This window comes from Ornithodoros turicata, unplaced genomic scaffold (assembly GCF_037126465.1).
Source record: "Ornithodoros turicata isolate Travis unplaced genomic scaffold, ASM3712646v1 Chromosome12, whole genome shotgun sequence".
Lineage (NCBI taxonomy): Eukaryota > Metazoa > Arthropoda > Arachnida > Ixodida > Argasidae > Ornithodoros > Ornithodoros turicata.
The window spans coordinates 1898553-1926475 of NW_026999301.1; the positions used below are offsets into that span (position 1 = coordinate 1898553).

General features: G+C 46.0%; 1 protein-coding gene across 3 annotated transcripts in view; it reads right to left on the reverse strand.

Moving 5' to 3' along the window:
• LOC135371667 (YEATS domain-containing protein 2-like) overlaps positions 1-27923 on the reverse strand; it is an 86937-nt gene that overhangs the window by 37423 nt on the left and 21591 nt on the right. For 2 of the 3 annotated variants that reach the window (XM_064605644.1, XM_064605643.1), the window contains exons 8-10: positions 11769-11880; positions 8048-8092; positions 3228-4363 (exon numbers count right to left, since the gene is read on the reverse strand). In XM_064605644.1, the coding sequence (XP_064461714.1) occupies positions 3228-4363; positions 8048-8092; positions 11769-11880 (1293 nt within the window). The remainder of the gene's footprint in view (positions 1-3227; positions 4364-8047; positions 8093-11768; positions 11881-27923) is intronic. The other variant, XM_064605645.1, reaches the window with a different exon arrangement.

Consider the following 27923-nt stretch of genomic DNA (forward strand, 5'->3'; position numbering starts at 1 on the left):
TTCAATACTCTTTCTGGTCAGGAAACTCCGCTCGAATACAATAGACTAGGTCACTTAGGGACAATTTCTCCCGCTTGGGGCGATCACGTCGTTCAGGGGGAGACACCCTCGTGGAGCAGACGACGTTTCCGCAGCACTGCGTGTTTTCAGGAAATATTTGATAAGCTACTTTTTAAAGTTAATTTCGTGTTCATAGCAGATATAATTAATTCTCGAAACGATTCATGATTTGATCCAGCACATTTCAGTTCAGTTAATGTAAATTTACAGATTTGCTGCGTATATTGCAGCTTTCGTTGTTGTCTTTCTTTGACACGGAAAATTTTACTTTTGCTCTCACTCGGGGCTCTCAATCGTGGTCGAGAAACATATTATTGCATTTCGTTGCACAGTCACTCAATCCAGTGATATATTGTAAGCTAATGACGCTTTCCGTAGTTATTGCGTGAGGGCGAAACTTTCGAAATGCGTGATTTTCTTGTTTTCCTCGTAGCAGTTTGTTGTAACTTGAACAGAGATAAAATGACGAGGTGATTCTATTTCAGCGCAGACAGATAAGACTTCAGAAGAAGTACGTATAGAAATCCTGTATTTTAATCGTCTAAAATGATATCTGGCGGTATGAGAGCCGAGGGATACACATGCTATAAATAGTATGCCTCGATCGTTTTTGGCGAGGAAATAGCTTATATTGTTTTTTGATGTGGTGCAGTGCCATGCACAAGGTCTAACGTATTGTAGATAGCAATTTTTACACACTTTGCGAAGAGATGATGGGAAAACTCGCTGTGAGAGATCACAACAAAACGAGCAGGTACAGTGATTGGTGCCTCCTGAATGTAGTTTGGACGAATACACTGTACGGAGGAAATGATATGTTCCTTTGCCGATTCCAACAGGATTCAAGCCGGGTTATTAAATTAGCACGATAGAATTTGCACTTGCTGAGGTGTGGCCTGATAGCGCTTTCCAACTGTAGAATTTGGCTGACAAGATTCAGATGTCAAACTCAACCGCTACACTATCATCGCGTTGTAGACAGCCTCGGCATATGAGTCAGATCAGTTCCAGGACATTTCACTGAGCAAACTATTTAAAATGTGGAATGGAGTTTTACTTGGGAGGACAGAAGGAAATTTTGAGATTGCCCAAAAACTACGTTTACGAGAACAACACGGTGGTATCTGGTAACAAAAAATAATAATAATGATAAAATAAATAAATAAATAAAAATGGAAAGAGATAAGCAGGGGGATGGAGACAAAATCTCTTGTGTTAGCCTTTCTCTTCAAATTCAGGATGAAGACAAGCAAACTGTATATTTTTAGCACTATACACGGCCATGAATGGGCTCTAGAGTCGTAGTTTATTGTCCGCAGAAGCTTTTGACGCCTTGCAGGAGCATTACAGTAAGAAAAAAAAAGGAAAAATTAATAGATAAAAAGAGAAAAACATCACCCCTCCTTTTGCCTGCTTCCGGTGCAACAAAAACTAGGTATGAGCGGACTTCGTTTACTAAGCCGACTTGGCATTACATCTTTTTTTCCCCCAAGTTGTACCCCAAGACGAGTTATTGTATAAATATCATGTTGAATGACGTATATTTGAAAATTTTACGGTTCTTAGTGTCTGATGCTACTCATATCACACAGTGAACAACTTGAAGGCTCAACAAACCACGCTCATCGCAGTACATCTACAATAAGGCTATTACCGAATGTTTCCCGTAGACCAAGTCATCTCTATTTTTTACACAAAGAAAAAGTACTTTCATTCAGTCCTCGTCAAGTTAAGGCTCCCCTCCAATAAAGAACATATTATCATCACGAAATGTTGTGCGTTCGAATTAGGCGATGTCTCCTTTATATGTGCAGATCATTCTTACATACGAACAGAGTGCAAAGATCGCAATAAAGGTCAAGGATATTTAAAAAAGAACCTCTGTTTACGCACTCAAAACGCAAGCACAGAGAAAGCAAGAGTGTACACTTCCAAACACTCATAGAAACACTCTGCAAGCCATACGCGCAGGCACCGGCAGACACGAAAGTCTCCCCCCGAACGATCGCCGCGCCACCACTTTCCGCTTGGCCGCCAAACTGAAGTTCTCGCGCGAGTTTCCTGACCTGAAAGAGTATTGAGTGACCGTGGTATTATGATCTGCGTTCTTTCATGGGGTATCATTATTTATTAAATGTTTGGTGGCCTGTTTACGGCCCCTTTAACATGAAGTGCGGTGAATGATTTATTTGCTGCATTAATTCCAAACATGTCTAACCTACTTAATTTGCAGAGCTGATTTGTAATCACAGTTGGAATAACTGTTTTCGTATCTTATAACTTATTTTTTGGCCTTTCGATAATGTAGTTTTCTGAATTTTTGGCCTTCTGATTGTTCGGTGTTTTGATTTTTCAGCCTTCTGGTTTTCAGTCTTATGACTGTTCGATGTTTTGATTTTTCGGTCTTTTGAGTTTCGGCCTTGTGATTGCCAGCCGGTGAAGCCCACTTCACGTTACCACCATTGTTTTTTCTGGCTCCGTTCTGCAAGTTAGCTTCACATCATTACACTCGAGCATTAAGTGAAGCCCGCTTTACACTGCTTACAGTATTCTGTCACTAAAGTCTACAACTTATGTCACCTCATGGTCCACACTGTACTCTAGTTACTGCATGTTACAGTAAATGTACTCTTAACCTTCAGTGCTATGTTCAGTAACACATGGAAACATCTGCAGTTTCTAAAAAAAATACAGGAAATTCACGACGTAAACACAGACATGAGTAGGTGCGCACAAAGCAGGCAGCATGGATCACGTTGACTAACTCTCAATGCAGTTCATCCCACTAATGCAGTCTACCATACACAACACAGAGGGACCCTTCTCTCACGATATGTTATGCTGCATGAAAAGGCTCACAAGTTTGGAGCAGAACATCATCGAATGAGCACACCACCACAAAATATTGCACCATGATGTATTCAAAAATATTCGAATTGTGCCTTTTCTGATCATTCAAAATCGATTTGCCTTGTGAAGAAATTATTCGGATTCAATTTGCAATGGAGGTTTTACTATTCGCACAGCTCTATTATTTACCAAACAGCTGGATTTTTTAATTGTGATCCAAGTTAATTTCACCTGATCTGATGTCACAGTGAGATTCAGCATGTTTACCAAGTTATGGGGGACTACAACTTCTTTGTAATGGCTTTCTGTGGTCTTACCTGATAGAATGAAGCTTCTTCTGGAGAATCTCTACTGGATCTTTCTTGCGCACTAGAGCTTGCTGCTGAGGCTGGGGTACTGGCTTGCTGACACTGCAATCTTTAACAACACTAGAAGTCTGAGAAGTTGCTGGAGGAGTGCTTACTGGTGCCTTGTTCACCAGTGATGTGGTGGGCACAAGGAGGATTTGGCTGTGAGCTTTGTCCACACTGGGCACCACCAATAAGGTGTATTTGTGGCTGGATGCCTGCCCAGACGTACTGGGTGTTTGTAGGGACGAGGTTTGCACACTGGAGGGAGTTTGCATTCTGGGAGCTCCAGAGGATGAACACACAGAGTTTCTGGGCAAAATGGGCCTCAACACATTGTTCTTTAAGATGGAGGGCAACCTCTTAGAACCAGCCATAGGTTCTTGAGGCCTGACCACAGCAGCTTTTGGACGCAAGAGCGACGTGGAGGGAATGAGCAACACTCGACCCAGTGCATCTGTACATTTCACAAAAGACTGTGTTCTCGCACCATTTGCTACATTCTTTGACTGTGTGGTTGGGGGTGGACTGCTTGCAGTGTTGTTCTGCAGAAGCAGGCTTGTTCCTGCCACAGGGGATGTTTGAGGTTTCGGTACAGTTGAATTGTGCTTCACAGTACTGGACGAAACTGGCAATGCTTGCGTCGCTTGAGGCACACCTTCAGTCTTGATGCTTTCGCTACGTGACAGAATTGCAAAATTCCTCACAATTTCACCGCTATCTTCACGCGCTTCTGAATGCTGCCCCTGTTTGTCTTTCATGGTCCCCACAGATTCAGTCTGTACATTTTCTGTAGGTGCCACAATGTCTTGGTGGGATTCTTGATGTGCGTGTGTCTCACTGTTCTGATGTTCAATACGATTACCGTTAGGCTTACGGGAAGATGGCTCAGTTGCACCTTCAGACGTAGCTGGTTCACTATATACATGGTCACTCACAGCAGCGGCCTGAGAACACTGAGAGTGGAGAACATGTGTGTCACAGCTAGTGTCTTTGTCCATTTCAGTCTGTTCAACTTTCACCTGGAGAGCTTGACTGGGAAAGACATTCACACCCTCATCTGGAGACCCTTGAGACTGGTTTGAGGCCATCCACAGATCTACAACCTGAAAAAAATATATATATATATTTTTTCCAGTTTTTTATATGATACAGGGTGTTTCATCTAATGTGTTACGAATTCTTGTAAAAAAATTTGCTTGTCCAACAAAGATGTGGTCAACAGTATTTATCTCTTGCCACAGCTTGCGCTGGCTTTAATTTGCCTTTTTTTTTTCGTAGTACGTTAAATTTTCAAAATTGAACTTGAAATTTTGTCAAGTGAGGGCAATATTTTTTTGCCAAGAATAGACAACCCATGTAGGAAATACTCCAACCAATTCAAAGACACATTCCCTGAGAGCGGCAACATTTTGTTGAGTCTGAGGGAGGACAAAACACAGCTGGAACATGGAACGAAGTGGACGACACGGGACTCAAACCAGCATATTGCTGGTTTGAGTCCCGTGTCATCCATTTCGTTCCATGTTCCATCTTTGTTTTGTCCTCCCTCAGACTCAACAAAATGTTGCCGCCCTCACCATTCCACCAGCTCACTTGCAGCCTCCTGATTTGTTCAACAGGTTCCCTGTTCCACTGGTAACAGCTAAAAAAACATATTCGAAAATCGTTGTTCTGAAACACTCAAAGTGCTGGCCACCCTGATTTTGCAATCATAAAGCGCTGTGAGATGGAGCCTTGCCCCACTCCCTCCAACTCCCCTCTCACTGTAACACTACAGGGGTGTGATTGGACTTTACAGTTTTGGAGCAGAAATCGGAGCCGAGAAAATGCCGGTTTGGAGCAGCAAAAAGCAGTTTGGGAGCAACTCAATAAATCGACAGGAGCCTTGCCTTTGCAATCAGCCTAGCAATTGCCTTTGAATTCGCTTTGAGATGTTGACGAAAACAAAACGATCTTTTAGAAAAGAAATTTTACTAGATCAGGAGTTTTATTATATCAGGTGTGCCGTTGAATGTATGGGATTCTATCGGGACCGCAGTTCTCGTTTACTATAAGCAGAGTTTTACTACAAGAGGAGTTACTATAAAGAGGTTCTACTGTACATTTTGTAACAAACAGAGGTCCTGAACAATATAAGTATGAATGCCTAACTACATCTATGTATACAATTTTACACATTATTTTTAAACAAAAGCAGACCAAACAAAGGACCCTTCCGTAAGAAATTCTTTTGTGCAACAAGGTTCAAATACCCTAGAAAATAAGTTTGTCGTGCCAACCAGCCAGACCGGCGTGAAAAGACAGCGCGACTGAGAGACGCACAGCATGTATTAATGAAGGAGATTCTCTCATCTGGGTACGGCTGTAATATCAGCTACTAAGGTCACGTTACAATAATAAAAGATACCGGTGAGCTGATTACATGTTACTTTCGACAATGCCAAAGCCGTGCAGGTACCGCAATACGTGTTTGAGCACGCCCGCAGATCGTATCACTAGAAGTACTACCAGAACCATGTGACCGCCGCACGGCAGAGTGCTTGACTCGGATTCGATTGTATAGATGGCTTAGCATGGCTTGAACTGACTCGATAGCTGACAAAGCCAGTTGGGTTAGCCGGATGTGTAAGCTAGCGCAAGCAAAGACTTCTGCTTTCGTACTGTTGTTGTTCAAAATGGGGGGGGAAATCGGACTGGGTGCACAGTGGCGCACGAACTTCAACATTTTGGCTTTTAGTGGCAGAAGGTAGCAGGACCTCGCGTGAGCACAAAAATGCACAATCGGTGCAGCAATCACACCCCTGCACTAGCACCTGCTGCTGATAAAGCATACCTGTGTCAAAACATATTGTTTCTCTTATCTGTCTTTCCTCTGTCCTCTGGAATTCCTTTGTGTTCCTTTGTGGTGTGACATTTGTGGGTGATACCATCAACAGGTAAGAGAACCGATAGGCGATGACACAGGGATGCTACTATCTGTGGCAGAGTACAGGAAAATTCACACAACACTCGGCACATGACCAATGAGATTGCAGCGATTGCTTCCCGAATTGTCCTATCAGAAGTCTTTCCGTCCAGCTCGCAGAATGGCCGGTTCTGGCTCTTGTTGACTTCTGCTTTCCGTACTGCCTTGTACTGGCTACCCCTGACCACAAAGTCTATTAGCTTTCATGCACGCTGTAAAGTTATTCCATGATTTCAAAGCAATTGTGAAAAGTGTTGTAATGAACAGAAATTAATTTGAGCCATTATATACTGACACAATCAGCAGCTTGAACTGTTTACATGCATTGAGCGTACTGAGTCCATTGCGTATCGCTTCCTGGCACACTGCAACAAAGTTCAAACTTGCGAAACATGCATATTGACAAAGCCTATTCCCTAACAACTGTCACATACTTGTGCACAATCTCTTCATCATCACGCTCTTGCCTGCTACACATCAAACATAAAATGATGCCATTTCATGAATCCTAATTTCTTGTCACTGCATGCAAATCTGACGGCGCTCGAATATGTTCATCGAGCCAGAATTCACGACAACACTTCAGTTTGAAATCTGATTGGCTGTTCGTATTCCGATGCTTGTGTCGAGAAACAGTACATGATCAAAGACACCATAACACACAGATAGGGCGGTGAACGCAGTTGCCTGCCAATGAAAGATACCGCCGGCCCAGTGTCCACCGTTCAAATTTCAAATGAAACCGACGGGAGAGTACGCAGCACGCAGGCGAGGAAGCGCGATGTGCCGTTTTCAAATTCCGACAACCAATTCGAACACACACCTGTGGCATCCGACCAACAGAGAGGAACGGATTGCTCCGTGCGCAGTAACACATGCGTTTTGATACAGATTTTGCAAGAGCTGCGGGGGGCTGGTAAGGCTCTTTCTCACAGCACTTCATGACTGTGAAATGGGGTGGTCGGCACTTTGCGCAGCTCAGAACAACAATTTTCGAATATTTTCTTCAGCTGTTGCCAGTGGAACAGGGAACGTGTCTTTGAATGAGTTGGAATATTTCCTACATGGGCTGTCTATTTCTGACAAAAAATAATAACAACGTTGCTTTCACTTGGCAAAACTTCAACTTCCATTCTGAAAATTAAACTTCCCACAGAAAAAGGCTAATTAAAATCGACGCAAGTTGTGGTAAAAGTTTCCAGAAGATAAATGCCGTTCACTGTACATCCTTGCATATTCGGAGGATACTCGTCCAAGTTTATTATATTCTAAAGATTCAGAGTTTTTCATGTTTTATTTATGATATTTCTGTTAATATCCGAAGTTGGTATAGAAAAAGCAACAGGTGTGATGCAAAAGGATGGAATTGACCGCGACTGGAATAGACTAATGTTTTGCGAAAGACATCTACAGAGCCATCCTTCCTTGTCGCAGGGGACGGTAACCCGCGATGCGAGATAATCTCCACACCAAAAGAAATTATTCAAACAGTCAACCAGTCACCAAGGCAAGGCTCTTCTTGCTCAGTTCTCGATTACTGGAACCCACAAATGCGGAGTTTTTCCGATAAATCTGAATTGCTTCAAACTTTACCGGCGTACATTTTTCGGAGTTTTTCCGATAAATCCGAAAACCCGGAATCCTAAGTATAGATTAACAACTAGCACTCAATTTTCACCTCCTGAAGGCTATTTAACCTGCAAGAGTCAGATCTAAAAATTAGGATGTCCCTTCCTATCAAATTGTGACTATTTTAAATTAGGGGTTAAAACTGGACTAGAACCGTCACAACAAAGATAACAAGAATGCTACTTAAACTTACAGTTTCCGCCCCGAGCGTCTGCAAACCTGTGTACGTCTTGTCAAGCTGTGAGGGAAGTCGTAAGTGTGGTTTAGTCATTATGTACGCATTGGGTTCTTCGCTTTCGGGTTTTACGATTTGCCAAATTCGGGAGGGAAAAATCCGGTGCTATTTACGCGCGAGAATTTGGGGAGAAATCGCGTGCTACGATCTCTGTTTGATATGTCACCAAGGAATTTTCGGGTGAAACGAAATGCATATGAAACAAGCCACTGCTGTGACACCAGGACGAGAAACAATAGTCTTTATGTTTCCCCTCGGAACTGGGGCAGTGAATGACCGTGGTATTCAAACAGATGTCCAAGCTCCACAAAAGTTAGTCTTTTCTCCTTCAGGAGGGGATTTTCAAAGGATTGCAAATAAGTTGACACAAATAGCTCTCTTTGCTGATACTGTATGCCGATGATGTATTATGATTAGACCCTTATGTTTTAGGGTTAAACCCGATTTTTCCCCGAATTTGCACCCCGAATTGAGGTTCACCTATCTAGGGTTAAACCCGATTTCTACCTGCAAAACTGCATCTAGGCTAGGCACCTCAAGGCATCGACATACTAGTTTCTCACAAAATATGAGACTGCCCCTTACTTCTGGCACTCTGGATAAACGGTACCAGTGAACGTTTATTCTACAATAATGCCCGATTTCTCCCCGAACTCAGTCTGATGGTAATTTTTCTGCCCGAATTTGCATGAATTTTCGACATCAATTTATTGACCCGATTTCTACCCCCCGAATTTGGAAAAATATAAAACCCGAAAACTTCAGGGTCTAATTATGATTCACTTTTCCGGAGGTTTACCGAGAACGACAAGTTGAAGGACTGCAAGGATTTCAGGTAGATATCGGGTTTTGCCCGAATTCTTGAAAATTTCTTCGGCGGGGAACTATCACGAAAAATCAAGTTTAACCCGAAAACGAAGAATCCTATATACACAACATTTACAAGAAACCGGGTCGCACAACACTCCTGTAGTATGACACAGGAAATGACACACAAGCAAATAAGCATGCTCTAGATTTCAGTTACCTCCAGATTATAGGAACACCATATATTCAACCCAAGTTTGAAAGGGGAAAAAAAAAAATATACAAGCTGCAGGTGTTTTGTTGGTGCACAAGTTTCCTGCCACAGATTTTAAGTTATTTGGTCTAGGATGAACATCACAGAATGAATCTCAGGTTTACATTCCAAGAATAAACCTGGACCTGACTATGTATCAAGCTGATTGTACTACCTGTCTCTATGCTATCGAACGCATTTGTTACACTCTTCGAATATAACAATAACTCCCACCAGCTTGCTTACTGAAGCAGATGTAAACGAAGCTTCAATTTACTGATCATCATGAAAGCTCTTTTTCTCATGTAGCAATCAGTATTCTCCCTGGGGGCCAGTAAAAACCAAGAAAATACAGATGCCATATTTTCTATAGATTCCATGTCTTTATTAAAAACAAGGAATGAGGCACTAGAGCACTGCACGGGCCGCATTTCTAGGGCCAGGCCCGGCCTGAGCCCTGCCTTCCTTTGATTTGCCCGCCCAGGTCCCGCCCGATGGCTGTATACCTAGGTCGGGCCCGGCCCAAGCCTGAGGGATTCTAAGTTTCTCGTCCCAAGCCTGAGAAATTTACAGGCTACCCGGCCCAGTGTATCAGGCTGTAAAATTTGACTGTGGCTAACTAACAGAGGACTAACACAGGCTCGAGCCCAACCTTGGCCCTGCAATGTACAGGCCTGGGTATGGCCCAGACCCATAATGCTGAAACCCAAGACCAGCCCACGCCTGCAAAAAAAAGCTTTACACAGCCCGACCCACGGGCCTGGCCGGGCTCGGGTAAGCCCAATCCCGTGCACTGCTTTAAGAGGCACTTTCAAGAGCCATAGCCTTGAAGAGCAGTGAAGTGAGAGCTGCAATGATGGCATCTACGACTCAGGGAAGGGAACACAAAACCTGTGGTGCCCTCAAGTTTGAATTAACGAGGCTCTACTGTACATAAGGATAACATGTTCAGTGGCATTATAGTTGTACTATTTTACTTCAAATGACACGGAGCGACACGTTGACATGTATCCAGGCACATGTATCCCGTCCACATGTATCAAGTTAATGTGCAACGATACTCTGATATAATCAATTTCGTAAGTGGGTGTACTACTGCACAGGAGCTCTATAATTGTGCGAGACAATTACGCTACTTCACGCATCACCTCCAGGGTAGTACTGCACACGAGATAAGGACACGCAGCGTATCGAGATCACGAAAGGTGACACTGTGCAGGATATGGATGAGCCCCAAGAAACTCATACGGTTAATGAGTTGCGTTAATGGATGAAAGCTACCCGTGGTTAGGACGTAAAGTCCTTGCATGTTCCTATTTCTTTGCAACATTCATAGCTTAGCCATAAACAGCTTATGACCGACTGCCTTCAAAGTCATTTCAGTCCACTTGGACTCTCGTTAATTCCAACTAAAGGGGGCCAGGATATTTGTTTGAATAAAGCAGAGTTCGAACTAATGGGAGACGCCATCCCGAAAGGGGGGCTTGGGCACAGGGAGCGCGTGCAGACGCGTTGCGACACACTTCGAGTTGTGTTACACGTTTGCGGTACCGGTGTCGCTTGAAGACGCATTTATATTGGTGTAATTAAAGTCGTTACTGCTGCCAAACCCTGCCACTACCGTCATTACATTCCCGATGCCTGACTGATGTTGTGGCGGAGAAAACTGCCAGAGTGTTGCGGCCCTTTGAAGGAAATACAGAACTTATATGCTCACAAAAATCCACTTACAGAAATTGTGAAGCAAGTTAGGTTTCAAAAACAGTCAGTAATTTGCTCTTGCAACAGTTTCCTGGAAAGTCAGCTTCTCCATTTGAATGATTCTGGTTACCCCCATCACATGTTACTTGGTGCTTTAAATGTTTTGTTAAACACCTTGCTTCCTGGTTTGCCTGAAACTAAGCACTCTGTCCCCAAACGTGTGGTATTACCTTACTTTCACAAAGTGTCTCACAACTTGTTAGCCGCTGCGAAGAAATTTCAAGTCAACCTCGTTTTCAAGAACAACTTCCGTCTTGGCCGCTTCACGCCTTTCGCCAAACCTGAAGTTACTTGCAAGAATCACCGGAATAAATTTAGTCCCCTGTTCTTCAAACGTTGTTTATCAGATCCCTCTAGCTTGTGGTTTCTGTTATATTGGCCAGACGAAACGTTGCTTAAATGATCGTTTGAGAGAGCATTCATTAAAAGTAAAAAATAAAGCTTCAAACTCTGAAATTGCCAAACATTTGGAAGAATGCTTAGATTGCTTCCCTCTATGGGATGAAACAATTGTAAAGGCATCCGAAGTGGACCCTCACAGAAGGCCTTTGAGAGAGAACCTTTTCATAACCTCTTGTGGGAAGAGTGTCAGCAACCCATCCGTAATCCTCGATCCGGCCTTGAACAGACTGCTCGTTCCCCCGAAATAACATCCTATTTTGTCCTCAACTGGTTGTTCTCTTCCCTCTGTCTGTATATATTTCTTGTATGTGAAGTAAAATTTTCAGCTGTGTTTGAGACTTCGTGTTTGTGTCTGTCCTTTCGTGTTCCCTAGTCTCGGGGTTTTTACATTATGCATCATCTTCACCAGCTCGCTTGCTTCTTAGCCATTTTTTCATTGACACACTCTGTGCTTACCTTGAGATTATGAATGATGTCAACGGGCTTGTTGCGCCGGTCACAGAAATGGAGCTGCAGCCGCAGCGGAAATTCTCCCCATCCTTTCCGCACAAGATGAAAAGGGGCTTCACTGAAAAATGCGACATATCTTGTAAATTATCTCTCACAAAAAAGAGGAATACTGAATAGAAAAGTTAATGCCCAAATACTGGATCTAAAGTAAACCAAGTGCCAAGCCCATTTGCAGTCTATGGAACTCACAGTAGAATTTCAAACTCACTCAGCATGATGAGGAACTGGTGGAATTCCTACATTCCTGAGTTTTCTGCTCAAGACAGCACTAACTAATTATCATATGGGCTCGAAATCCTCGAAAAAACAGGTGCTTTTTTTTACTTCTCCTTATTCTTGTCCCCTTGATCTGTCCCCTCAGTGATTCAACTGATACACATTGAGGAAAAGAAGATCCATCCAGTTTTAGGGGAGACGCTTTGTCAAACAAACTATGCTCTAGATGTGTTGACACTCAATCTCTGAGCCATATGAGATCAGAAAAGATCCAGGAGGCAATGTAGATGTTGACCCATTTGATAGATGTATCAGCAGGCACAAGCTTTTTATGACTTGCGTGTTAAAGAAACTGTAGTGCTACTGAAGACTAACGAGACCCGACAACAACATGGCGGTGGAATTGCCAGGTCAGAGCGAGAGCTCGGGCTGAGCGAGGCAAGGCTATTTATTATTCGCGCCTTGATGTGATGGCGCTGGCAATGCCGCCACAGGGCCTCCCCCCTAGCCAAGCGCTGGAAGCTGGCGAACAGAAACGAGCTTGGGAGCCCAAGTGACTTGTCGGGGCGGTCTGAGTCGGGTAGACAGCCGAGGAGGCGACGGTGGGGGAAGAGTAGTTGGAGTAGTGAGCGGACAGCTTGCCGTGGAGGGTGAGTCGTAGAGTAGCTCCACGGAGAAGGAGGGCGGCAACGGTGGTACAGCGTCGACGTATGCCGGCTTAAGCCGTTCTAAGGCAACAGTGTCCTCGTGGCCGTTTAGCTGAATGGTGTAAAAGTTGGGTGAACGGCGCAGCACGAGGTGAGGGCCTGTGTAGGGCGGTTGCAGGGGCTTCCGTACAGCGTCACAGCGCACAAAGACGTGTGTGCAGGAGGCGAGGTCGGGATGCTGGAAGGCCGAGGACACACGCGAGGGCCGAGATGTTGCTGGACGAAGGGCGGCCATAGTACGGCGGAGCCGCGAAACGTAGTCAGCTGGTGAGAGAGCAGTGCTGCCTGGCAACGGGCAAATGAGATCTCCGGGGAGGCGTAGGGACGTGCCGTATACCAGCTCGGCGACGGCGCAGCCTATGTCAGGTTTGAAGGTGGAGCGGATCCCCAGGAGCGCGAGCGGTATGACTTCTGGCCAGGGTGTCTCGGGAGCAGCCCGGAGGGCAACCTTGAGCTGTCGGTGGAAGCGCTCCACGAGGCCGTTTGACGCCGGGTGGTAGGCAGTCGTATGAATCCGCTTGCAGCCCAGTGTGTTGACGAGTCTAGAGAAGAGGGCGGACTCGAACTGGGGACCTCGGTCTGACGTGATGATAGACGGTACACCGAAGCGCGACACCCAGGTGTTCAAGAGGGCGGCTGCAACTATGGACGCAGTGGCGTCGGGTACCGGTACAGCCTCGGGCCAACGGGTGAAGCGGTCAATGATGGTGAAGATGTAACGATAGCCGGATGATATTGGGAGTGGTCCCACCAAGTCGATGTGGATGTGAGCGAAGCGGCTGTCTGGCGCGGGAAACTGAGAAGGATGGAGGCGGGTGTGCCTGTGAACCTTAGTCCGCTGACACGGAATGCAGGCTTGAACCCAGCGCTTGATGTCCTTGTTCATGAAGGGCCAGACGTAGCGCCGAGAAATGAGTTCTTGAGTTGCGCGTATGCCAGGATGGGACAATGAATGATAGGTCGAGAAGACTTCTCGTCGAAGTGCCGCCGGAACAAATGGGCGGGGTCGACCTTGTGACGTGTCGCACGCGACAGGCTGTGTAGCGCCTGGCAGGTCGACATCGTCTATGGTTAAGGAAGACGAAGGGTCACTTCTGAAAGATGCGAGTTCTTGATCGGATGATTGGGCCTGAGCCAGTGCGTCGAGGAGCGAAGACTGACAGGATGTCCCAATGAAGTTGACGCGACTGAGAGCGTCCGCCACCACATTATCTGCACCACTAATGTGCTGAACGTCTGTGGTGAACTCCGAGATGAATGCGAGGTGGCGGGTCTCACGAGGGGTGTAGCTTGTGCTGCATGAAGAAAATGCGTAGACGAGGGGCTTATGATCGGTGAATACAGTGAATTGTCGGCCCTCCAAGAAATGGCGAAAGTGCTTGACGGTGAGATATATGGCCAGGAGCTCGCGACCGAAGGCACTGTAGCGAGTCTCCTGGGGCTTCATCTTGCGTGAAAAGAATGCTAGAGGGCGCCAAGCGCCAGAGATACGTTGTTGGAGGACGGCGCCGACAGCTGTGCTGGATGCATCGACCATGATGGACGTTGGGGCGTCGTGTTGAGGATGGAATAGAAGGGACGACGAAGCGATTGCCTGTTTGATTGCCTGGAAGGCAGCTGCCGCTTCAGGGGTCCAAACCAGCACAGGGTGTTTCGAGCGCTTGGTGCAGAGCAGAGCCTCGAGGGGACTCAGTTTGGCTGCGCATGATGGCACAAAGCGCCTATAAAAATTCACCAGCCCCAAGAATTGTCGTAGTTTGGTCACGGAAACGGGCTGCGGGAAGTCTTGAATGGCAGCGACTCGGGATGGTAAAGGCATGATGCCCTGGCTGTTGACATGGTGGCCAAGGAAGTCGAGTTCTCCGACTCCGAATTCGCTCTTAGCGGCGTTGATAATGATGCCGCTCTGTTGTAAGCGGGTAAAGAGTGCCCGAAGATGATGTTCGTGCTCTGTTGGGGAGCGGCTTGCGACGAGGAGGTCATCCATGTACGCGTAGACAAATGGTAATCCGCGAATTATGTTGTCGATGAACCTCTGAAAAGTCTGGGCAGCGTTCCGCAAGCCAAAGGGCATTCGAAGGAACTCAAACAGGCCAAATGGGGTCGTAATGCCGGTTTTTGGTATATCCTCCTCTGCCATAGGAATCTGATGGTAAGCGCGGACGAGATCTATTTTCGAGAACGTGGTGGCGCCTTCCAGATGAGCTGAGAAGTCCAAGATGTGCGGTATGGGATAGCGGTCGGGGATGGTTGCTTTGTTCAATGCGCGATAGTCGCCGCACGGGCGCCAGTCCCCAGTCTTCTTTGGCACCATGTGCAGCGGCGAAGCCCACGTACTGGATGATGGCCTGATGATACCTAGTTCAAGCATGTGGTCAAGTTCTGCCTTTGCCACGCGGAACTTTTCGGGTGCGAGGCGCCGCGGGCGGAAGTGAACTGGTGGGCCACGGGTGGAAACGTGGTGAACAACGTCGTGTTGTACGGGTTTCGTCCAGTCGGGTGGTTGAGTCAACGCAGGGAAATCCTTCAGGATAGAGGCGAAGGGGACGTCCGGCGCAGTGCAAGATAGTACGCGGGATGGTGGTGCAGGGAGGTTAAGGCCGCAGACTGACAGGGACGTTGAGCGATCAATGAGGCGCCTGCCGTTGACGTCAACGAGCAGCTTGAAACTGTTGAGAAAATCTGCTCCGAGAATTGCTTGGGTGACGTCGGCGACAAGAAAAAGCCACTTAAAATCTCTTCGGAGCCCGATGTTGAGGGTTAGAGACCGTTGGCCGTAAACGGGTATGGTAGAGGCGTTGGCGGCTCTTAGGCTGAAGCATTGCTGTCGGTTCTGCTGGAGGTTCGGGAGCAGGAACGCGCAGGAACCGATGGGGAGTCTGCGCGATGGTCAGCGCGGCAGGAAGTTGATGATCTTGGTCGGCATAAAAGGTTTGCGACCAGCTGGGTAAGGTGACGAACCTGCTGAGACAAGGCGTGGGCGGAGCTTTCGAAGCTGACCTGCGAAACAGGCGGAGCGGGCAGTTCCGAGAAGCCGGAGGAATTGACGACTGCCATGTCCAGGTCCGTCAGGTATTGTCCAATGTATTGTCCGGGTCACCACTGTAGTGCTACTGAAGACTAACGAGACCCGACAACAACATGGCGCTGGCAATGCCGCCACAAAACTATCTCATCCAGAAACGAGTGTACGAGACAGATACAGTAATATTCAGCATTGCTTCATAGTCTCCTTGGTTAGGTTTCTCTTTTGAAAACAGCTTAGATATTAAGTAAAGGAGATTTTCACCCCTTCTGCACATAAGGAAGTCCCAACGATAGTAACATCATGACGGCATAAGCCGGACACACGAATGGGAGTGCGGCACAGGTGATTGTTTCTGAGCTCTTCTGTTTTGCATTCGCACCACAACATACTAAGTGAAAAGTCCTCCGTAAATATATGTATTGAGTTTCGCTGCCCAGTGTGAGTTCTCACGCGACAATGCCGCATGGAACACGGTGTTATGCTTCTGGTTGTACGAACGTGTCATACTCAAACCTATAATTAACATTCCACATGACTATCTCAGACTCTCAGTGGCCTGCAGACATCGTCACACCCGCCCGTCGGTCCTGAAAGGCCCATTGGCCGCTCCATGATTGGCCTTGTACGAGTGAAATTTTCTCCGATTTCCAGAGAGACAATTCTGGTATATGCTCAACATCCGTCTTCCGTTGTTCTATGCATTATATCAAATTGTACAGAAATTTTCCCACTTTTTCTCGGCACATTTTCAGTGTTATTGTCGGTAAAGAGTAAAATGGCACTATAGTTTCAGAAATGACCAGGACGGATGTGGCAGTCTCTTTGCTTTAGGTGTGAGGTCCCTTTGCTTTGTGAGGTGTTTCGTATTATCTCTAAGACTTACAGTGTCCTTAAAAGCATTGTGCATAACACACAAGAGTCAAGCTTCTCCACATTTTTTTTTTGTCACGGCCAAAATAATCATTCCCTTCTATAAGTCGTCTTCGGATTGATCAAAAATCGACGGTTCCCTTATTCCTCCAAGTGAAGTGCATCGTGTTACAGAGACAATTTCTTCGAAAGAGTGACATATTAGATGCAGAGATGCACTAGATCCGTCTTTCGACAGACGGTCGTATGTGTATACTAAAGAGTCCTATAGGAATCTGCTTGCTTTGGTTGGCATCTAAAATGTGTTTTGGGGGATGAATGTATCGGCTACCCAGTCATCCATACATAAGTGCCTTTTGGGCTTGATGGTACGTTTGATGGTCATGATAAGAGCATTAAAAGAGAAAACATAGCAAAAGACATAGACACCACTAATCATCGGGGGGGGGGGAATGTGTCAGCATGGCCTCAGTAGCACGACAAAGAGGGAGTAAGAGTTCCTTTTGTAGCGTAGGGAGGCAAGGAACTACCGAGAGGCACGAAAGCCAGACCAAGAATGATTTATTGCTCGCAAACAGTGAGCCAGCTCAGCTCAGTTCGCGATGATGTCGATGCTGCTACACTTTCTACTTAAATAGAGCATGTTCTTTGTGAATAAACTTGTTGAAAGTAAGCACTCGGTGGAATGGCTTCCTGTCGTGGTCCTTGTGTCCACTTTATTTGTACATGTTTCATTTGTGTGACTATGTACATACGAATAGCCTCTCTGATGGCATCGTTCGCATAGCCGATAAGGCCTCATTCCAACACGCTGTTTCTGAATACATAAAATCACCCCAGAATAACCTAACTCTCAACATTTCCTTCTGTTCTACTCATTTGTGTATCTGTTTTCCTTCACCATCCCAAACACTATCCACTTGATCACTTTTTTGTTCTTTTCGTAATACCTTTTTGCTGAGCAAAAGGAAAAAAATAGCCAGAGCTCTTTGGCTGCACGTATAGCATATGTTTGTAACTCAAACGTCGCCATGCCAGTACTGGACAGCTGTTTCGGCCTTGTTGGGCCTCATCAACAGTACGCAGGCAGGCAACGTTTGAGTGGATGGCGTCAGAAGGATTTGATGAGCAGTTTTTATATTTCTCAAGCATTCATTTATCTATGTGTTGAGTTCCTTTCATGGTTTCATTACTTATAGGTGTACGCTTCACGGTATTAATTCCTCTTCTGTTTTTTTTTTCTTCGTTTATTTATTGATCTGTGTTGTTGTTCGGTTATCTCTGTACCCCTTATGTAATGCTCTCCGACCTTTATGGCTCTTATTAAATGAAATTCAATGGGACTAAGGACAAACCCTGAAATGCAGTTTCCACTCTGTGACATTCATTTAGGCACATGCATTTAGTCCAAAAAGGGACTAATGGTTGTGGCAATTCATTTAGCCCTAAAAAGAACTAAATCTGTTCACACAGAGTAAATTGGTCCTTTATGAGTAGAGCCGGACGTTTTTGGGTTAAACCCGATTTGACCTAAATTTACGCCCCGAGTGACCCGGCATTCAGTCGGGTATAACCAGATTTCTACTGGTCATTACGAGGGTTCGTCGCAGCTCCCGACCCGTAAGCATCCCTGGGAAGCTCAACCAAAAGCGCCGTGGCGAAAACATAGGCGCCACTGCCGCGGATCCGAGGAGTGCTCTGCGCCAGATTCTTCGCGCTGATTGGACGAGCATCATTTGATTTGAATGAGGAGGGCCGTTGGCGCTGGAACAGTGGCAGACACCCATTCGTACGTGTTCGCGTCGACTGTGTGCGTGCTTTTGCTCATGTATTGTGTTCGCTCCGACCGTCATTTCCGTCCTCGCGGACGCAAGCGAGTAGTTTCAATGATTTAATTTAAATTGTGACGAACTACAGCTCCTGCTGATCACAGAAGAATGGAAAGGAGGAGGACATCGCAGGAAATCCGTCATGTAAACTCTGCATTCCTTCTTCCGATTGCCCGTCGGTGAACAGTAAGACAAGTTTGATGCGTTCTACAGTAGAGTCTCGATGATACGATCACGGATGATACGAGTTTCGGGATGATACGAATTCTTTTCCGGTCCCGGCCGGAATGCCTATTCTTCCCATGTATTAGAGTTCGGATGATATGAACACGTTATCTTGCCTTTACGGATGATACGAATGAGCCGAGGATGCGACAGAGGTCGTTCCCCCGTGACGCGAGAGCACGCGAGTCATGCTGCTGCGTCTTTCGAAAAGGGAGGGCGATCCTCACCATGAACTTCCTTACATCATGTAGTGCAATGCAAGCAATGACTTTCCTTTTGGTGGTGGAGATAAGATCAAAGGGATTGAACGGCCCAGAACCTTATCACCTTATCTCTGTTTTGACCTTTTTACCCCCCTCGCAACAATAAACCGCGAAACTGTGTGACATCGCTCTGGCGGAAAACAGCGACCAGAACCCCAGAACACGAGGAGGGAACATATCAGGAGAACTCGTGGCAACGTTATGCGTCACCATTCTGCAAGTCGGCTTCACCCACGGTGTAAGATATATATATAGTTAGGTGAGGAAGCTCCCCCACCGCTGCCCGCGAAGCGCCGACCAGATAATGTTCAAGGTCGTTCAGGGTTCTCCCCCTACGCAAGATGTGGCGCTGACAATCGTGGGCTTCTGTCTTCCAAACTTTGCACTGGCATAACCGCAAAGTATGGGGTTGCTGAAATTGAACTCTCGCGCAGTGTAGCGACGGGATAGAATGCATATAGCTTGTTTGGTGTTTTTGGAGAGTTTATATGTTGTAGAAGCTTGTCAAACACCTTTACTAATTTAACAGTATTAATTTGGAATAGCAGCGTGTTACAATAATAGCCACTACGACGACTTCGTTCCATTTTCGCTTCGTTTGCACCCCGAATTTTATTGCACCTTGTAAAAACAGGTCATCGTCGAGGGAACAGGGAGGGAACAGAGGGAACAGAAAACAGGTCGAGGGAACTTGGTTCTCTTGTTTTGTAGATATTTTTGTGAAATAAAGGGCAGCTTTCACTGTGGTATCGGACTCTCGGACCCATGCTCTGTGCTTATACAGTCGACCCCCGTTTATCCGGACTTCATTTATCCGGATCCCGCGGTATCCGGACAAAAGGCACGGGAACGGATTTTCCTCCATGTATTTTGTTCTCGTTTATTCGGACTTCAGCTTCCGGACTCGGACAAGAATTCCAGGGAACGAAAGTCGAAAATTCTTGTAATCCAGCTTCAGATATCCGGACTACCGTGAGTAAGAGGAGACGCTGACCCCGCTTCGTCACCCTTTTCGCTGTGCTGGGGTTATTCCCGTCACACGTCAGGGATCTACATTCCTCCGTAGGGGAGACAACCGTGCACGATGACCCCCTTTTCTATTTGTGTGCGTTGGGTCACGTTGACCAGTCGAGTAATTTGGAAATATCTCGAGCAACTGTCCAGTTCTAGAGGGGAAAACTCCAACCCGAGGGCCTGCTGCTTACGGCCCGTTGGCCGATGAAGACATTTCCCTAGCTGAGCTGCGATCCCTGATGCAGAGGCTCACTGCGACTGCCGTAGATGATGCTGCGGTTTCTGACTATACGTTGACAAGGATGATGACGCGTGTGCAGCTATGACTGATGACGGTGTGATTGCTGCTCTTGCCTCCGATGATGTGCAGCAAGACGGTGCCGATTACGCCAGTGAGAAACAAGGCTCAGACATTGACACTTTGCGTCCGCATTGACATTCTTCGAGCAGCGCAACAGCGCGGCTCAACTCTATGCAATTAGCAAAAGTTTGCAGGAATCGAGTGCCTACACTACTATGTAACAGCTGTCATTGACGAGATTTCTGTGTTTTAATTAAAACTTGCTCTGTAGGACGTTTCTATTCGGTCGTTTCATTTATCCGGATGCCCCGGTATCCGGACGATTTCGCCGGGAACGGCACCGTCCGGATAAACGGGGGTCGACTGTATAAGCTGGCGTCTTGGGCCGCTGCGTATAGTTGGACCTCCGCTTTTTTCTCGAGAAATCCAAACGTGACAACACTCTGAAGACGACGCAAAATCAGTGAGTGGCTGCATGCACAGTAATGGGTAGAAAGTGTTTCGTTCCGAATTGCCGTTCCGGCTATGATTCCACGAGCGAAAAAGTATCTCTCTTCAAAGCGCCGTCGGACGTTCAAAGGCTAGCAATATGGAACCGCGCAATCCCTCGTCAGGATCGAGACATTCGACCTACTGACAGTGTCTGCGAAAAGCACTTCATGGACAGCATGATTTCCAGGGTATACCACTCCGAAATTAATGGACATATTCTGCTGCACGAGAAAAAGAAGTGCCCGGTGTTGTTGCCGCACGCTGTGCCAACTATCTTCCCTGGATGTCCGACGTATCTGTCCTCAATTAAGCCTGCTAGGAAGCCTCCGAAGCGAAGATCCGTCGCTGACGTCCCTTCGTCATCGAGGTCTAAGGAGCGATGTGTCGTGTCTATCGGAAGTGGTGTCTGTGAAGGTGGTGATGCTGCTGCGATTGGTCGAGATGTACTTAATGACGACGATGAAACTGCTGGAGTGCCCCCAAAGGAAATTCTCATCAATCATGTGTTGAATTACGATGTGCTGCTGATGAAGCTCGATGAAGTACGCCTTCCGAACGAAACTTGGAATTACCACGTAAATTCGCACTTTGAAGTTGAGAGAGTCATGTTCTGTCAGATGGTGGCGACAAAGGACGTAGAATGCTCACCTACCTGTGTAAAGATGTTGTCAATATCCCCGGCTTCAGACAGGCGACTAGTCCTTCGGAGTTTTGTCTACGACATACACGTCGAAACAACGTTGGCTTTTGGAGGGATAGATGTCAATTCAATACCCGCCCTAACTAGTGTCATCAACAACTTTCACAACCTACATGTGTGTCCAGGTGGACCTGATTTCCAAAAGTACCCTGCAGCTCAACCAGAATGTGCGTATGTCGACAAAGCCAGCACGTGGAGACATAAGAAGTGTACATTACACGTGGATGGGGAATCGCCTTGTAAACACTGTCATGGCTTGTACGATACATTACGTATCCATACCATGCGGCGGCAAAAGAGAACACATCAACTGAAACGCGTACGTCTTCCGCTAACACCATCTAAGAAGCAGCGTGTTGATGTAATCCGCAAAGCTAGAATATCCTCATACCGTTCAAGAATGAGACTACTCGCAGCAAAACAGCGCTTGGAAGAAGAACTGCTTTTGTGCCAGAAGCAACTCTACGAGCTGGAAGAAGAGCAGCTGAACGATATCATCAGTAGATCCAACCTTCCTGATGCTCAACAAATGATTCTGCGCGAATGCATTGCTGCTGGTCGATGCAAAACAAAAAAAGGTCGCCGATACACTGAGGATTGGTTGCTGTTATGCCTACTTTTGCATGTTCGCTCACCTTCTGCGTACAGATTCCTGCTGGCCAATGACATCCTGCCACTGCCGACCGTGAGAACCATTCGCAAATACATATCTTCTGTCGGCCTGAAATGTGGCTTTGACGAGGCATTCTTCAAAGCGATGCAAACAAAGCTTCGTAGTATGTCCAGCTTCAAGAGACATGGAAATCTTGTGTTCGATGAAATACAGGTGAGGAAAAGCAGGACATGCAACTCAAAAGATATGACATATGTAGGTCTAGTTGACCACGGTGACAATACAGAACCCACAACTGAGTTGGCAGATCACGGCCTTGTGTTCATGTTTGCACCGTATGCTGATAGCTATGTACAGCCAATTGGTGTGTTCGCATCTCGAAATGCCACGAAAGGAACAGTTATTGCACAGCTTGTCCTTCAAGCAATTGTATTACTGGAAGGTGCTGGTGCTCTTGTTGACGGAATTGTATGCGACGGCGCAAATCCAAACAGGCGCATGTGGACCGAACTCGGTATATGTGGGAAGAAAGGGAATTGTAGCAACTTCTTTGAGCATCCACTTGATTCAGACAGGAAAGTGTATGCATTTTCTGATGTTCCGCATCTGGTGAAATGCATAAGAAATCGCCTGCACAAGAACAAATTTCTAAAAGTGAGTGGCAAGTTTGTAAAGTGGACAGATTATACTGCCCTGTACAGAGAAGACAAAGTTGTGCCAGCTGGATTTCGTGTGTGCCCTAGGCTCACCCAGTCACACTTACATCCCACGAATTGCGACAGGATGCGTGTGCGCCTTGCAACGCAAGTATTTAGCAACTCTGTAGCCCAGGGATTAATCTTCTACAAAGATCGCGGTATTGGAAGCCTCGCGGACTGCGACGGGACAGTCGAATTCACAAGAATAAATGACATGTTTGATGCCCTAAATCGTCGCTTCTCTGCTGAGGGAGTTACGTACAGAGGAAGGGACTGGTCCACACTTGAAGATTCATTAAGGTGGCTAGACAACTGGGAAGAAGAGGTTCACAGTGGTGCAATATTGAAAGACATGTTCCTGACAGCCAATACTGCCGAAGGATTGCGTGTTACTCTGAGGTCAACGTTAGATTTATGTACTTACTTAATCAAAAATTGTGGCTTCAAGCATGTCCTTACTGGGAAACTAAATCAGGACTGCTTGGAGCGCTTTTTTTGGAAAAATTCGTCTTGCAGGAAGTCAGAACGATCACCCAACCATGACAACGTTCCTGCAGTTGTATCGCATGCTGTCAATGTACAGTATTTTAAAACCACCAAAGTTCGGGAATTGTGAAGTCCTGGCCAACGAGGCACCTATACTGAAACTCTCAGACTTTCTCTGTGCATTTAAGAACAATAATGATCATGATACCTTGCAGGAGCTGAAGTCGAGGATTGACGCGCTAGTGGGCACCGAAGAATGGGAATGTGACGACATAGTCGTAGGCGACAGCACCTCACCTGCAGTAGCCGATTGTATTTTGTATTACGTCACAGGGTTCCTAACCCGAAAAATGAAGAGGCTCATAAGTTGTTCAAAGTGCATTAGTGCTTTAACTGTTCACGCGCCACAGGTGCCAGAAGCGGCACTCAGAAATGTCAAGAGTAGAGGTGGACTGCAGCATCCAAACATGAAACTGTACGCGATCTTGAGGGCTGCAGAAGACTATTTTTCTGCCCATGCCAATGAACAGACAATTTTTTGGGACACGATCGAGCACGTCCTTGACGTGTGCACACTAACGTTTCCCTGTGATGCTCACAAAACCGAGTTGCTGTCAAAGATCCTGCAGTATTATGTCTTGATGCGAATGCGTCAATACTGCAAGCAAATGAATGCAATGGACAAAAAAGAGACCCGTGAAAAGAAGAAAAGTTCACACTTTTGCACAACGTAGACATTTTCGCTTGAGTGTTCTGCCATGCAGCGAAGAGAATAAATAAACTTGTACTTGGAATATTTCGTTTGAATTGCTGTGGATTCGAAAATAGTTTGAAAATGGATACGCATACACCAACAAAGTTTCTCTCGACAAAACAATAAAGAGCAAAACATGACATGATGGCTAGAATAAACGCCGTCCACTGCATCGGATCATGATTACTTTAGCTGGCGCGGATACACACGCGGAAAGTAATTATAAATGTTGCAGTTTCATCATAAGTTCGAGCCAGTGTCAGCCTCTATCTTTGCTTGCTACCCTTTTAAAATGCCGGCTACCGTGCACACATTTACTTCAACGCGCTCTTCCCATCCCAGCCCTCAGCCGCCTCAGCCCACCGTTCTTCGCGCCATCTAGTGAGAGCCGCGGAAAGGCGGAGGCGGAGGCGAACATTATGAGGCCGGCCGGGCGCCGGGAGCTTCCTCACCTAACTATATATATATCTTACACCGTGGCTTCACCTAATGCCTGCGTGCTTTAGGAGAAGCTCGCTTTAGACCACTGTCGCGTGACTTGCGGGTGAAAAGCACGTGCTACGTCTTTTGAATCATCTCGCGTATTTGGGCAGCATTGGCCAAAAACGGAGAAACAAAAGCGTTACAACCGACCTCTTTCATTGACAGTAATGGAAAATGAACAGTCACTGTCTATTTTCTTGCCTCAATTTTTATTTTGGTTTAATTCGTTTGATACGAATTTCGGATGATACGAATTTTTTTCCGTGACCCCGTGAGATTCGTATCATCGAGATTGTACTGTACTCAAGGAAACAATGCAAGTCTATCGTGTGAAGTGCATTATAAAGACACTCACTAGTGTTCGGGGCGTTTCACTGTAGGGTTCTGTAATTTGTACAGCTTGAATGCCGCTAATCAGATTATGTGTTCTGGTAGTACTAGTTGTCTGTCACGTCGCACTTATTCATTTGCTGGGACTTATGAACACTTGTGACACGTACGCTTTGATGTTCAAACAGGAATCAGCATGGATTGCCTGTGCATGACGCCCTCAGCTAAATGACCTGGAAGACTGAGCTCAATAATAGACTGTTGTACGGCGACCACATCACACTGGAATGCCTCTTGTGCCAGAGTTGGGTTGAAAAGAACAGCTCGGCATGTGTACCTGTGTTTGATGCAACGAAACAGCTCAGCGTTCCCGTGGCCGTCACCAGAAATTTCACCTCTACCTATTGGATATGTGGACTGATTTGTTTAAACTGCTCTTTATTGTTCAGACGCGTAATGCTCCGGTGAAGCCTGTGGCAAGACATGTGAATGTAGCGTTAATTTTTTATGCAATTTATGAAGGGAAATAAATTTGAGTCATAATCCTTCATTGCTTTTTGTTCCTCAACCTTGATCAACACATTACTACGTTACTAGCAATCACGCAAAGAAAACGTGTGAAGTTGGCGAAGCGAAAGCAGACGACAAAACCCAGGAAAGAATTGGGAAGAGGTTAGGAGAGGAGGGCTGTCTGCGCATGCGCACTTCACTCCCACGCTTGGATGTGACTCCCACCCTTGCTGTGAATGGCTCCTAGAAATCACATGGTTCGGAGGCCCTCCATTTTCCATGGACGATTGCGACTATGGGAGCTTCCCGGGGCTGCCGTAAGTTGGCTTTCCTCCGTTTGTGCATGCTTGCGAGCACCTCACGCATGGGCGTCATGCACGCCATGACGATGGAAACTAGCCTTTTCGCTTTCGATTGCCGTCGGCTCTTCGTAGTCTCGCTTGATGAATGTGTGCATTTATGCATTTCATGCATTAACGTCGTGAGGTACATCTTTTGACATGATGTCGGGTCGTAAAAGGCAAAAGACTTGAAGACTGGGTCAACGAGTACAATGACTTGGAAATATGAAGAAGGGAGACACGAAAACGATCTTATAAGGGAACACCTCGCATCGGCAACAAGCCATGATAGTCTAAAGAAGAAACCAAAAGGTGCGTAGACAATGTTTGAAGTTTGCTATCGTCAGCGTGAAAGAGAAAAGAATGCTGAAGGTGTCGTTCGAAATTCGTGAGCGCACAGGCCAATAGTAGAATAAGCCTCGAGGAGGCTGATGATCTCCTTGGAGAATTTGTACATTACCTATTATAAGTAGCCAAAAGACCAAGCAGAGCGAAGCTCTTGGCTGACAGCGACAGCGATGCGGGCTGAGTTCCACACCAAGGATTTCGTCCACAAATGTTATCATAGGTTACGCGCAACTCCAGAGGCAATTTTTAATCTCGGCATGAAATCGTCTTAAGTGACATGCCCGACACACAAATTTTGAATGTGTCACGGAGGATCGAGGCAAAAAACAAGAGCAGAAAGGTAAGTGGAGGTTCAGGTATAAAAACAGGAAGCTTCATAGATCGATTGTGCAGCTGTCCTACTGCGCTTCCTCTGATATAGCCACGTTTAACAACACAGCAGTATTGATAATCTAACTTGTGAATTACCACAGGTGCACGCTGAAAGTAGGGTTTGGCTTGCATCTGGTGCAGGAAGAAACTGCTGACACATTAGTTGCATTAGTCTAATTGCCACCAACAGGTATGACAGTGTGACGTTATAATTTGAGTATTCACCTATATTCCACTTTTCATGGGCGCTCTCACGCGGACGTCTTGGCACCACTCTCAAATCTTCCCTTGACATTACAACCTCTGCTTTCCGGGTGGAAAACAAAGGTCGCCCTTCCGATTAACTGCTATCTCCCTGTTCAAGCATTTTGCTGAAACCCGGCTGCCTGCCATCTTCACGTTTTCAAGCACAGATACGTGAAGCTGGTGAGGCCACGACTAGCCGTAGCTGGAATCCACTGACAAGTACGAAGGCGCGTACGCGTCACAATGCCCGTTCGAGTGCATCTACGTCATAAACATGGCTGCGCCCATGTGTGTTTCGGAATGAATTATGTATCTGTCTTTTTTACATGGTACTGTACCGAACTTGGAGAATGAAGGTGCATTTTGGGGAGAGCTGGATGTGGGCCTTCAGAATATCACAACCGTTTCGACTAGTTGGGATATCGGCACAGCTGACCTTTAATGTTTTGTTCATCGTGACAGAATGACAGTGTACGCATGATAAGTAGGGCCTGACTTTTTCGGGTTTTATTTTTGGCCAAATTCGGGGGGTAAATATCGGGTGATATTTTTCATTTGAAAATTCGGGTGTATTCAGGTTAAATCCCGTTACGGCATATTCTGTCGTCAGGAATTCGGGTGTATTCGGGTGATTTTTTTTTGTTTAATAAAAATTTGTCTTAACATGGAACTAATATTTAGCAATGTTATCAAACTTTATTTTAATGCATGCTTATGAGTGTGCCACGCGACCCGGACGTTTTCGGGTAGATTCGGGTTAAACCCGAATTTTACAGATTTTGTTCGGGGGGTAAATATCGGGCGGATACGGGTTTAACCCTAAAAAGTCAGGCCCTAATGACAAGTAATGCTGCACCTTCTGAGCAATGAGCAGCATGTGATAACAGGTTTTTTCCTTATCGTAAATCTGCATATTAATACCTGGAGCTGTGTTTAGTAGGTTATACACCGGAGGGAAGCACCTACAAATGAGGCATGCCAGGAGGAGAGAGGGGAGGTAAAACAGACAAACAGGATATTGTTCAGGGCACATATTCGCAGCCGATCATTTTTTTTTATAATTCTGTATGCAAAAACTTGTGGCTAAATATGCTTGCGTCTTGATAAGGCCAAGATTGACTTTCCGCATTTTATAAAAGCAAGATTGCTCGTGCTGTAAAGCAGTTCAAATGCTTACCAGTAATCTGTAACCAACCAATAATAATAACCAACTGTGAAGATAAATTTTACAATTCCAGCATAGCTTTCAAAGTGTCTAATTGAGCTTGAAATTTT